Raw genomic sequence first — 13059 nt, 5'->3', positions numbered from 1 at the left:
GGCCTCGCTCCAGCCGTGAGCGCTGTCTACACAGCAGTAAGCCAGGACTTGCTGAGAGGCAGATGCTGCAGGTGCTGTCTTGTGTGCTCAGGAGACAGCGCGAGCTGCAGCCCCGCAGAAGCAGCCCTCCTGCCTGTGCCCGCAGCCCTTGACTTGGAAGTTGGGGTGGGCGTGGTCCTGCCCAGACACTGCTCCACGAGGGAGCAAGGACCCGGGCCCAATGGTGTCACTACCAGGTTACCGAGACTCAAACACATGCCCGGAACTAAAAAAAGTAACAGTCGTGGCTCCCATTTAAATTCACCACTCTGTCCCAGGAACTGCTGTAAAAGCTGTCCTTTTGTTCCTGTGACCTGACCACACTCCTGTAGGGAATTGCTCTAACTACCCCGCTTTACAGGGACTGAGACGATGTGCAGGTACGTGGAGGCGAAGTACCCCGCCAGTGCCACCTTGCTGACAGGTGGCGAGGCCCACGGTCACTGCTGTCTTCTAGCCAGACAGACCCTGGGGCAGCCTCTTCATGTCCCCTGTGGGTCCAGGGGCCTCGGAAGTTGGGTGGCAGCAGCCACTGTCATGCCGGTTACAGGAGAGACGGTCAGGGATCGGACAGCCACGTGACTGGGGCTGTCCCCGGAGGACGGAGAGCTCCTCTGGGAAGAAGATCAGAAACGTTAGCACGTCCTGTTAGGGCTTCAGGAGACAACACCTCCCTACGCCATGGCCCTCCGAACCCCCGTCCCAGCTCTCATGGTGTGAACTGTGAGGCCCTCTATAAGGGGTCCCGCAGAAAGGCTGAGTGTGCTGAGCACCTCGGAGTGTCTGGCACATCCCCAGGGGCTGGGGAAAAACCTCCACCCTCTCCCACCCTCACACTCTGAACCAGCATGCAGGTGACCTCTTCTCAGGGCACTTAAAGCATTTATTTTTCATTTTAGTAAACTAAAGGATTCCGAGGCCAAAAACAGAGAATTATTAGAAGAAATGGAAATTTTGAAGAAAAAGATGGAAGAAAAATTTAGAACAGATACTGGTAAGTTTAATAAATGGTTTTATTTTGTTTTCTTTTAGATTTAACCGTTTTTTTAGTCATTTAGGGCACTTTCATAATTCCAAAGTCAATCTTTCAAAATGATAGATTCAGAGAGTGTCCTGACTTGCCCTTCCTTTAACTCATCTCAAAAACGAAGCAGACACACACTGAGTGCCTGTCTACTAGCCCCTGGCACGCAGAGGAGCATGCCTTTTGCCTTCCTGGCACTGCGGGAGGCTGCCCATGGGGGCTGCACCGAGCCCTCTGGGCTGCTCCGTGCACTGTCCTGGCTGCACCAGCCCCTGCTGCCCGCTGCCTGTGTGTGCTGTCATGGGACGTGCCGGGTCGGTAGCTATTTGCATTGAACATTTTAGCTCATTTTAAAGAGATTTTTGCCACATGGCGTGTACACTTGCCAGAGAGACAGTATGAAGTCATCCCCTGGGGGAATGGCCACACCGTAATCCCTTCTCCATTCTTCCCTTGGGATTTGAGCACTTATGCAAATGTGCCAAGCATGCTTCAAGCTGCTGGATCCAGGACTGGAACCATAGTCGGCCACGTGGGAGTCCAGCACCTTAAGTGCTATGCCACCTGCTGGCCCTGTTTAATCTTTTTAATTTGCCAGGACGGGTGTGTGCTTGCTGGAGAGAGACAGAGTGACTGAGAGAGAGAGAGAGTACATGAAAAAATACCCCACAGGGGACAGTCATGCTGCAGTCTCTTCTCCGTCTGTCACTCTTCAGGACTTTGGGTGCGTGTGCACCCCCCCTGTTCCTGGGTCCAGGACAGACCACGTAGTAGCCATGTGGGATCCAGGTACCTTCAACACCACCCACGTGCAGGCCCGTAAACATTTTATTTGACTTCTATTTGTTCATTATATTTATTGTATTTTTAGAGATTTTTGCTATAGGGCCTGTACACTCACTGGAGAGACGGAGAGACAGAAAGCAAGAAGTCGCCCACCAGAGGGGTTGACCATGCCGTAGTCCCTTCTTCATTCTCCTCTCGGGACTTTGGACACACACATGCACCTGGCCTGATTTTCAAGCCACCAGGTCTGAGACTCAGATTATGGCCAACCACGAGGGAGTCCAGCCGCTTCACTGCTCCACCTGCCAGCCCCCAACATCGTGTATTTTTTGCTTGTGTATTTTGGGCATAGATTTCTAAAAGCAAAAGGGTTGCCAAGACACAGGACAGGTGTCCATGCCCTCATACTCGGTGCCAAGGAGTCCCCTAAGTATGGCTCTAAACTTTTGGATTCTGATCATTCTAAATAGGTAAGAAACCACATTTCAATATAGGTTTGATTTTCCTTATAAGATTGAGCATATTTTCCTATTTTTAAATACCATCTGTGTTTCATATTCTGAATTATTGGATTGTCAGAAAGTCATAACTTTTTTTTCTATGCAAAAACATGTCATGGCTTTTCTGACGACCCCATATATATCCGTATCTTTTCTTGTTTTGGGAATTGGAGCCTTACGTATGTGGTTAAGTTACAAGTGGTTTCCCTGCTTTGTCTTTCGACACTTTTGCCCTTCACATCCTGACACCTTGGCTACCGTCAGACCTGTAAAAGAAATCCGAGTGTCTGTGGGGCCTGAACACCAGGGTTTCTTTTTTATTTCTTTGTAGGGATTTATTATTATTATTATTTTAAAGTTATTTCTTTCCTAAGAGACAAAGACAGAGACGGCATCCCTACGGGGCCTTCACCCAGCCCCGATCTGGCAGGTGCGCGGGCAGCTGTGGCTCTGCTGTGCAGTGTGGCCTTTTACTCTCACGTGCCATCCAGTCTTGACTCTGCTTACGACGCGTTTTTTGCCAAGCAAAAGTATATTTTTTCTGTGTGTGAGATGTGTCAGTCTTCCCTCTCATAGTCGGTCTATTTCTGGCCCCACTTACAGGCTCACCCGTGTGCTCTTCTAATACTCGAGTGGCATCATTTTCTAAGCTAGATTACTGACCCCGTGTGTTGGCCTCTGATGCACAGTGTGAGGGGTAGATCCAATACCAATATTAAACAGTTCTCTCCAGGAGCTGGTAGGTGGCCTGGTGGTTTAGGCACCGGACTCCCACATGGCTGACCGTGGTTTGAGTCCCAGACCTGGCAGCTTGCTTTCTCACTTTCCCTTTCCCTCTCCCTCTCTGTCCCTCTCTGGTCAAATTAAAGAAAGTTCTTTCCCTGCCGACTTTGTGCATGACTCTCATCATAGACAAGGTCTCTGTGGCCCTGTGGTCTGTTCTTGGATCTCCTGCCTCATTCCATTGTTCCTAGGCAAGAGCCCCTTGCACCCGATGAGGCAGCTGCCGCAAGTCTGTCTCAGCACCTAGGAGACCTACTCCCTGCCGCCCTACCCCTTCTCAGGGTTCTCCGAGTTACCCTTTCCAAGTGAGCTTCTGGAGTCCCTCGTTTGGCTCTGGGGAAAAGCCTTGTGGTGTTTTTCCTGGGATCCCATCAGGTTGGTCAGTTAGCTTGAGAACTGTCATCTAAGTGGCTTCGTGGATTCCTATCTAAAGACGAGGTTTAGTCTTTATTTGCCCCTACCTTTGTTTCTTCCTCACAGGGCTCCGACTTCCAGACTTCCAGGATTCTGTTTTTGAGTATTTCAACACCGCACCTCTTGCACACGATCTGACGTTTAGAGTAAGTCTTTTTTGGAAGTGACAGTTTTTATGATAAGTTAGAAATCGCGTAAGAGGACTCGACCCCCTGGGCCCCGCACACCACGTTTGCACTTCCACGGACCGCAGGGTGTGCTGTGTCCGTGTGGTTGGCTGGGATGGTGACTGCGTGAGGGCAAGGCCCCTGGGTGCGGGCACTCCTGGGGAAGCTTTCTCAGCACGTCGGTGGAAAGTAAGAATGTGCTCCGTGTCTTCAGGAAAGAAGTTGTCGTTGGCGGGTGACTATGTGGTGACTATTTGGTGGTCACTTGAGGTAACGTTTTAAACAGTGTTTCACTTCAGCCATGCAGTCCTGTGACCTTTTCCATGACTTCCGTGGGGCTGCAGTGTGGCCTCAGTGATCGGCAGGAGTGGTGGTTCGTAAGAATAATTTGGCGTGAAGTCTCGGCAGGCTGAGGCCCTGGCATGGGATTGGCCACAGGCCCCCCAAGCCCCAGGCTCCCAGCAGGAACGTGTGCGAACCCCGCCTGCTCCCCGTCTGTGGGAGTTCTGTTTGTGGAGGAGGCTATACAAGCCTCGGAATAAGAAAGCAAATCTCATTAATGGGTCTTGGGAAGATGCTTGTTAGTGGTTTTCCAATTTTTTTAAGAATTATTTTATTTAAATTTATTTAAATTTGACCAGAGAGGGACAGAGCGGGGTTGGGGGTATGGTGAGAAAGGCCTCCAACCCTGGCGGCCACGTGGGAGCCTAGCGCCATTGATCACCACTCCACCTGCCACCCCACCCTCCTTTGTTTAAAATTTGCTAGAGGGCACGCGCTTGCCAGAGTGAGAAAACACCCCTGAAGGACACCGCACATGGATGTGGCCCTTCTCCATGGTCCCCTCGGGGTCTAGGGCACATACACACGTGTCCTAGCATGCTTTTCAAGTGAATGGGTCCAGAACTCAAACTGGGCTGTTGACCATGTGGGATCCAGCCACCGCAACCACCATGCACTGGCAGGCCCAGGCTGCGACTCTCAGACCCTCACCTGCAGTTCCTGACGTTGGCTCTGTCTCCGGTACGCGCAGCCTCTCCGGTCTCCGCCGAGGTGCCTGTGACCCAGATACTCCAGCGCTCATTTGCTCGGTTCGTTCCTGCAGTTGACTGCCTGCCGTTACCACACGCAGGCATTGCAGCCTGACAGCACGCTCCCGTGGGTGCATGCCCATACCGTGTCCTCTTTTTTTTTTTTTTTTTAAGAATTACTTCATTTAACTTTATTTATATTATTTGACCAGAGAAGGACAGAGCGAGCGAGAGAGAGAGAGTGAGAAAGCAGCTGCCAGGTCTGGAACTTGAAGCAAGGTCGGCCATGTGGGAGTCCAGCGCCTTCACCTCCACGCCACTTGCCGGCCCTGCTCTGCCCTCTTTAGCTGGCTTTTCCTCCCCAGTTAGGGCTGATCTGAGATCACAAGTCGCATTAACTCGGGTCCCCGTCCCCTGTAATGTGGACGTGCACTCGTTTTTCCCGTTAGGGCACTGCTGTGTTTGTAGTGTCCAGACCAGTCGTGTGGGTGAGCCTTCCACACACCGCCGGCTCCTCAAGGGGCTTGGTGTGGGGCATTCATGCGTGGGTCTGCACTGCAGGGCTGTGTGCTCTCCCTGTGCACAGCCCAGCGTGCCCTGGGTTAATGAGACTGAGTTTGACCCTTAGCTTGAGGTGCCATCTGCCAGAGTCACCCACTGGGGAGCAGGGTACAGTCAACAGCTGACCGACTGCATGGTGGTCTATCTCCAGCAGCCTCCGCAGGGTGACTCATAGCAGCCGTCCTGGCTCTGTGAGCTCGCAGAATCCAGGCAGCTCTCTGTGCATGGCCATCTAGGCACGTGCCCGTTCACCCAGGCCTGTTGAATTGTTTGTTTTTTCACACACACAGATACACACACACACACACACAAATTAAAACGTTTGTATGAGATTTGTGTGCACATTTTGAAATCCATGCATACTTTTTTTGTAATGCATTTCTGTGAGTCTTTCAAAGACCGTGTGTGTGTGTGTGTGTGTGTGTATGTGTGTATGTATGTGTATATGTGTGTGTATGTGTGTGTGTGTGTGTGTAATAAAGAAGGGAGAAGAGAGAGGTATTGTGACAGGGTCCTGCCTCTCAGGTCCTCCTGCCTCAGGCTCCCCAGTAGCTAGAATTCCTGGCGTGCGTTGCCAGCCACGGAGCTGGGATTGGACTGGGACATGCTCGCTGCTGCTTCGGCAGATCTGCTGCTGCACAGGTCATGGGCCTCTCCTATCACCATGGGTGAAGTTCTCAGAGCCAGGGCCGGGATGGTCCAGTGTGCAGACTTCAGGAGAACAGTGACTTCTGCAGATTAGAGACAAAGGCCGGAGCTGGATGGTGGGCAGGTTTTCAGCCAGTGCAGCCCTCCGGAGCAGGAGCAGGTGGTCAGCTCTGGGTGCTGAGCTGCAGGGAGGGCAGGGCCCTTCCTCCTCCCCTTGCTGATGTTGGTGGGAGGGGCGTTTGCTCTTTAAAAGAGAGCACCCCTGAGAGTCGACAGGGCTAGACATTTCCAGACAGCAAGGTGAGAAGCCTCTGCCTGTGTCCTCAGCATGTCTCCGCACCAGCGCCCCCAGGTGGGCAGTGACACCCAGGACTCTGCCTCCTCCTCGCCTGCATCTTCACTAGCCTTTTGGGAAGGCCTAAGTGCTGCAGTGCCAGCTCCCAAGCTTCCGCTCCCGCTGACCAGCAGCGTGCTGGACACTTGTCTTCCGTATTTTGCATCCTTTTGATTAGTTAACCAACTAAATGAAACTAGTGGGGCTTTTACATGGCTGAAATTAAGCGACATGATACGTCTTACTCCTAGTTGATCTGAGGTAGAGCACTAACTCATCTAACACACCTGATTTTTGGGGAATGTGCTTAGTTCCTCGCTTGGACAAGCAGCTGGTCAGTCCGGCCTTCCCCTTGCAGGGCTGTGCCCAGTCCCAGCATGGCGCATGCGTGGTGTGTGCACTGTATGCACTGCCTTCCTGCTGGACTGGGCTCCTGCTTAGCGTAATTAATTGCAACTGTTGGAAAGTGTTTATCACAGAATACAGCTGCAGCATGCCGTTGGTCCCTAGCTAGCAGTGACTGTGCAGTAGCTCGCCCGCCTCTTGCCACACTTGCCACCGCACGTACAGAGATGGCAGCTGGGCCAGCAAATCACGGCCACTTTGGGGATGAAACAGTGGCGTTAGGGCTGGGTATTTTTTTGGGGGGGAGAGGGAGGTTTCTGCTATAGGGAGACAGAAAATGAGAAATCACCCGTGTATCTTGGACATGCGTGCACATGCGCCCGGCGTGAGTTTAAGCCACTGGGTCCGGGATTCGAACTGTAGTTGACTACATGGGAATCCAGTAATGTAGCCATTATGCCATCTGCTGGTCCCATAGGGGCTGCTCTTAAGTAGTTTTGGAATGTACCTTTAACTTCAAGAGTTTATTGTAAAGTGAAGTTGGAACTCTCTTAAGTTGTTAGAACAAGGCAAAACTGCTTCCCGGTACTATGAAACTTGCATGGAAGTTCTTTCTTCTCTCGGAAGCACAGCTCAGAGGCCTCTACTGATGTTAAAATTTCTTGTTGACCCCTAAGCTGAGGTGAAGAAGCTAGTAGATCTTAAGACCACCCAATTTAGACAACATTACTTACGAATAAGATCGGAGGGCTGGCATTCTCCAGGCCCTGCCCTTTCAACAGCCGAGGGAGAGAGTGGGTGGTGAGGGCTTCAGATTAGGGTTGTGGCTTGTCAGACTCCACTGCCCACACGGTCACCCAGGTGTGGTCCTGGGAGGGCAGGAGAGCTCCAGGGGAAGCTGGGGTCTGCTGTAAGTCATGGAGGGTGACGAGGGTCCAGCAGTGAGAGCCCGAGCTCTGCAGAGTGCGTGCCCACACTGCCCATCTGTGTTCACAGACGAGCTCAGCGAGTGAGCAAGACACACGTGCCGCCAAGCCGGAAGTGTCCCCGTCCACCTCTGCAGCCACAGGCACAGACCAACAGGAGGTAAGTCACCGCGGCCGGCCAGTCTCAGGGCTCAGGCTGCCCCGCTTCCTTGGGCTGTGCCGCCCTCGCTGAGCAGGAGCTGCCCGGAGGCGAGCTGGCCCGTCCCTGCCTTGCCCTGAGCTGGTGCCTGAGCCAGGCTCAGAGCCAGGCTCGGGGCAGGTAGCTCTGAGCCCAGTGCTGGTAGCACTGGGCTTACACACCCCCGCTTGCCTCTCAGGACATGGCCCGACCCCCACAGAGGCCGCCCCCAGTGCCGTTGCCCACCACGCAGACCCTGGCTCTGGCTGGACCGAAGGTAGGACCTCGCTTTTTACCTCACTTTGTTAATTTTAGAAAATAACTTCTGCATAATAAAATGGACTGATCATTCCTAGCCACACAAAATAAAGACCCTGTGTTCTGTTCTGGGTCTGTTCAGAGTAGTTCATGGCCCAGGTAGGCGTCAGAACCCGGTCCTCTGATGCCGCCAATGTCACTCAGAAATTTTAGTCTCCTCACTTCCAAACCCGTTCACCTCTCCAGAAATAGCCACTCTGTGTCAGGTATTCGTTGAGCCCCTTCTCCAAGTTTATTGTTATTCATCTGTTTGCACTTAAAGAGCAGGAGAGATCCATGGGGTGTGTGGGTAAGAGTTCCCCTCAAGACGAATGGGACCGCGAGTGCTCTGAGACGCGGCCCCGGGCCTTCCTGTCATGAGCTGCCTGCTGGAGGCCTGCCTGGCCTGCTTTGGTCTTCAGAGGGCCCTAGTCCTGGGGCTAGCACAGGTGACGGAGTTTCTGGCTGTGACAAGGCCCTGAGACTCGGGCTGAGTAACCCTTTGCTCTGTGTCCAGGACGGACTTTGGCTGTTTTAGTTCTCCGTGCACATGTGGTCTCCACCTGCACTTCCAGGCTGGGGCGCTCGTCCGCTGGAGGGGACGTGAGTGTCCTTTGGGTGGGACATGGGACACCCAGACCAGTCCTGTCAGATGTGTCACCCTCCCAGGTGTACTTCTCACAGGTGGCTTCTCCACATTTGTCTTCTGGGAAGAGAGCTCTTTTATTTATTTATTTTTTAAATAAGGTTTTTGCTATAAGGCTTTTGCACTCACCAGAGAGAGGGAAAGTGAGAGATTACCCCTAGGGGGTGACCATGCTGCAATTCCTTCTCCATTCTCCTCTCAGGATTTTGGAGACGCACGCACACCCACCCCGTGTGATTTTTCAAGCCATCAGGTTGGGCCTTGAATGGTGGTTGACCATGTGGGATCCAGCGCCTTAACCACCATACCACCTGCTGGCCCCAGGAAGATAGCAGTTTTTAGGCAGCTGGTGGCAGGGTGGTTAAGGTGCTGGATCCCACATGGCTAACAGTGTGGTTCAAGTCCTGGACCAAGCAGATCGAAAAACACACCAAGCACATGCGTTGTACCCAAAGTCCTGAGAGAATAGAGGAGATTCCCCGGGGGGTGCTTTCTTACTCCCCCACTCCCCCACCAGCAAGCACACGTGCCCTGTAGCCACACTTTCTTAAGATAGCCTTTCCTGGCTGTCGCACACAGCACGTCGTAGCCCACGCTGCTTTCCACGTGACGGTGCTCTGCCCTGTGCTCGAAGGCATCGTCCTGTGTCTTCCAGGGGCTGTAGCAGCCCTTCCTGCATGTTTCCTGTCATACATGCAACTGCTCTGGGTGACGCCGGCCAAAAATCCGGCCCACACTGGCCCCCGAGCCAGTTGGTGCTGGTTGGTCCTCCAGAAGACATTGGGGGGTCCAGAAAGCGCGTCAGCGTGGCCCTGCGGCCCCACAGCACCTCTGGCAGTGAGGCTGCGGGAGCACTCTGGCGTGCCTGCGGTCCAAACTCCTCAAGTGGTACCACACCTCGCCCGGGGAGCCTTCCAGGCCAGTGCCCACATCGTCCTGAACTCGGCCGCCAGCACCCTGGGTCCTGTCCTGAGCTGTGCTTCCCCCTGACACGGTTCCTGCTGTCTTCCCCAGCCAAAGGCTCACCAGTTCAGCATCAAGTCATTCTCCAGCCCCACTCAGTGCAGCCACTGCACCTCCCTGATGGTCGGGCTCATCCGCCAGGGCTACGCCTGCGAGGGTGAGTGTCCCCGTGCCGCGGGCGTGGCATGTGGCCCGGGCACGGCTGCCTGGGTGCAGCAGCTCACAGACAGGCAGGCGGTCTCTGAACCAGAGTTGGGGGTTACTGGAGCGGGCTCTTCGTGTCCTGGGGAGGGTTTTCCGGAGCCATGAGTCCCTGCCACCCCGGGAGAGCACAGCACTGCGGAGCCGGGTGACTGGGTGAGCCACGTGGTGGTGCGTCCAGAAAATCACTGAACATAGAGGAAAGGGACTCTGGTCTTCTGCCACCCTGTCATCAAGAGGCAGTGCCGTTATTCTGGGTCTTCTACTCACCAGCTGCAGTTTTGATATATTTTTATTATTTATTTTTTAGACAGATTTTTGCTGTAGGGCACATGCACTTGCCAGAGAGACAGAGACAGAGAAATAGAAAGCGAGAAATCACCCCTCAAGGGGAACGGCCACCCCACAATTCTTTCTCCTCCATTATCCTCTCAGGATTTTGGGCACATACACATGTACCTGGCATGAGACTTAAGCCGTCAGATCCGGGACTTGAACCATGGTTGACTACATGGGAGTCCAGCAACGTAACCATTACACCACCTGCTGGTCCCATCCATAGTTTTTAAACCCCTCTGTCCTCTCGCCCCGTGCTGGGAGGTGGCTGCACAGCCTTGTCTCCTCACTCAGCCTGCTTGCTGTGGTTGTCGCTCCCTCATCTCCTAGATGAACAGCCAGTCCCGTCACCCCGGGGGTGATACGTGAAGGCGGGACCCCGACCTCCCTGCCCCGAGCACAGACCCCCACCAGAGTCTGCCCGAGCAACCATGGCGTTGCCTGCATTTCCTGTAGGAGAGGAGTAATTTCCTGTTGCTGCCTTGGGCTGGCCTCCATGTGTCACAGGCCTGCTACCTGCCCTTGGCACACAGGGTACTGTGAGGAGACAGTGCCCCGGGTGTGGGCATGTCCAGGAGAACAAAGCGCGCATCTGGCAGCCCCGCTGCCCCTGAGCTTGGCAGTAAGGCGGCCCATGTCACCCAGGCTTAGTGTGCACCTGTGTCTGGGCCGCTTCCTTACTGAGCGCTGACGTGTTCCGGGGCACGCCTCCCAGACCTGCGCTCCCTCCCTCCCTCCCGCGGCGCTCAGGTGCTCTCTGTCCTTTCCAGTGTGCTCGTTCGTCTGCCATGCGTCCTGCAAGGACAGCGCTCCCCAGGTGTGCCCCATCCCTCCCGAGCAGTCCAAGCGGCCCCTCGGAGTGGACGTGCAGAGGGGCATAGGGACGGCCTACAAAGGTTACGTCAAGGTAGGTGACCGCGGGCTCAGCTTCCGCTGCCATTGGTCAGCTCTGGGTGTCCGTGTGCTGTCATGGCTGGTGACCGCCCAGCCCGTCCTGAGAGCAGCCCCGTGCTGTGAGGAGTGGCCCTGGTGCAGGTTCCAGGAGGCCTCCCCCAGAAACCAGGAGCCCGGGCTAGTGCTGCCACTGCTCTAAGCGGCTCCGGGGCCCTGAGGACCCTGTGCACAAACGCATGTGAATCCGCGTGGGGCTCCTTGGTTCCCTGAACCCTGGGCTGTGGCGGCTGACAGGCCTTCTGTCAGGTCCCAAAGCTCAGTGGTTTAAGAACCACGTGCACAGGTGTCCCTAGGTGCCCACGCGACCCAGCAGCGCCCCAAATCTGCCTGAGCAGGGGCACGAGGCAGCCGACCCTGAAGGGGGACTGCACAGGTCTCTGGGCCCATGATTGCAGTTGATGCTGGCCAGCCTGGCCGGCCGAGCGGACATGGTCACTGCTTCTCTGTAGGTCCCCAAGCCCACTGGGGTGAAGAAAGGCTGGCAGCGGGCCTACGCGGTGGTCTGCGACTGTAAGCTCTTCCTGTACGACCTGCCCGAAGGGAGATCCACCCAGCCAGGCGTCGTTGCCAGCCAGGTTCTGGACCTCAGGTCTGTGTCTGGAGCAGCACCCCGCTTCCGTGCATTGTATTGAACTTGGGTCTCTTTCGCCGAGATGAGGGTTTGTTGCTTGGTAATCTTTAACCTCATTTATACCTTCGCTTCCTTAGTGACTGTATCGCTCCAGAAGTGGGGAAACGCTTAGGTGTGACTTAAAGTGCACACCACGAGTTTCCCTACTCGGACACGTTTGCACTGAACAGTTCACAGGGATGCATCTGATGTAAGAAGCCACATGCCCAAGAGCCCACAGAAGGGTCCTGGGGAGAAGCGAGGCCACTGCGGCAGCCTGCGCTCTCCAGACACCCGGGCCGGGCTAGGCCGTGCACGGCCACAGCCTTCGCACGTGCCTGTATCAGGTGGTCCGCCCTAGCCTGACCTGCTCGCAGAGGCGGCCCCCACGTGCTCCCCTGAGCTTCCGTCTCCCGTTCGCACTCAGGGCAGTGCTCACGGCCGGTGCAGACGGCTGCGAGGGGACTGCACTCCAGGTAGGGCACGCCCCACACAGGCCAGGCTCAGGGCACACCTGCTGTGCCCGTACCCTCATGCCTGGGCCGGGCTTGGCTCCCACACGGGTTCCGAGGGCCAGACAGCTGCCAGAGCAAGGGCGTGCCAGGGTCCCCGACCCTGCCAGGCCCCTGCTCGTCCCGCTGAGCCAGGCTGCTCCTGACTGGCAGACGGACTCGAGACCCACGCAGGCCCGTGTCACAGGCACCAGTCCAGGTGGACACGGCTTGTTCGGCGTGGATGGCAGTGGGACCTGCACCCTTCCTCAGCAGGTTTTGTCCCTTGCTTTAGCGATGGTCACCTGGCTGCCTGATAGTGCCCGGTGCAGGCCAGGTTGCTCTGGCGGGTCTGCCGTGAGGGCTGTCTGACATGCACCAGGACAGCGAGGGCTGCTCCCCAGAAGCTCTGCCCCGCTCAGGCGCCTGCCAGGCCTCGCCAGCGTTTTGGTTTGCTGTCGCACTCTCCCATCCAGGTGGAGGGGAGCTGGCGGCGTCCTCACTCCTGGGCCACAGTCGGCAGTCTGGACGTGTCGGGTGGGCCCGAGTTCTGAGTGTTCTCTCCCCACAGAGACGAAGAGTTCTCCGTGAGCTCCGTCCTGGCCCCCGATGTCATCCACGCTACACGCCGAGACATTCCCTGTATCTTCAGGGTATGGAACCCTCTGATCGTTTCTTCTGCTCTTTAGAGACCAGCTCTTTAAGCAAAACAAAAAAAAAAAAAAAAAAAAAAAAAAAAAAAAAAAAAAAAAAAAAAAAAAAAAAAACCCTAAAAGAATATGTAAACTTTGGTCCCCATTCTAAATATCCATCAACTAATCATCA

General features: G+C 55.0%; 1 protein-coding gene across 2 annotated transcripts in view; it reads left to right on the top strand.

Moving 5' to 3' along the window:
* CDC42BPB (CDC42 binding protein kinase beta) overlaps positions 1-13059 on the top strand; it is a gene marked incomplete at its 5' end in the record, with an annotated part of 125229 nt that overhangs the window by 92878 nt on the left and 19292 nt on the right. For both annotated transcript variants that reach the window (XM_014592214.1, XM_006160036.2), the window contains 8 exon segments: positions 939-1033; positions 3613-3692; positions 7629-7718; positions 7936-8013; positions 9694-9799; positions 10950-11086; positions 11583-11722; positions 12806-12887. In XM_014592214.1, the coding sequence (XP_014447700.1) occupies positions 939-1033; positions 3613-3692; positions 7629-7718; positions 7936-8013; positions 9694-9799; positions 10950-11086; positions 11583-11722; positions 12806-12887 (808 nt within the window).

Source organism: Tupaia chinensis, unplaced genomic scaffold (genome assembly GCF_000334495.1).
Source record: "Tupaia chinensis unplaced genomic scaffold, TupChi_1.0 Scaffold000671_2, whole genome shotgun sequence".
Lineage (NCBI taxonomy): Eukaryota > Metazoa > Chordata > Mammalia > Scandentia > Tupaiidae > Tupaia > Tupaia belangeri.
The sequence above is the reverse complement of the archived record's forward strand: the minus strand, read 5'-3'. Positions and strand labels throughout refer to the sequence as shown.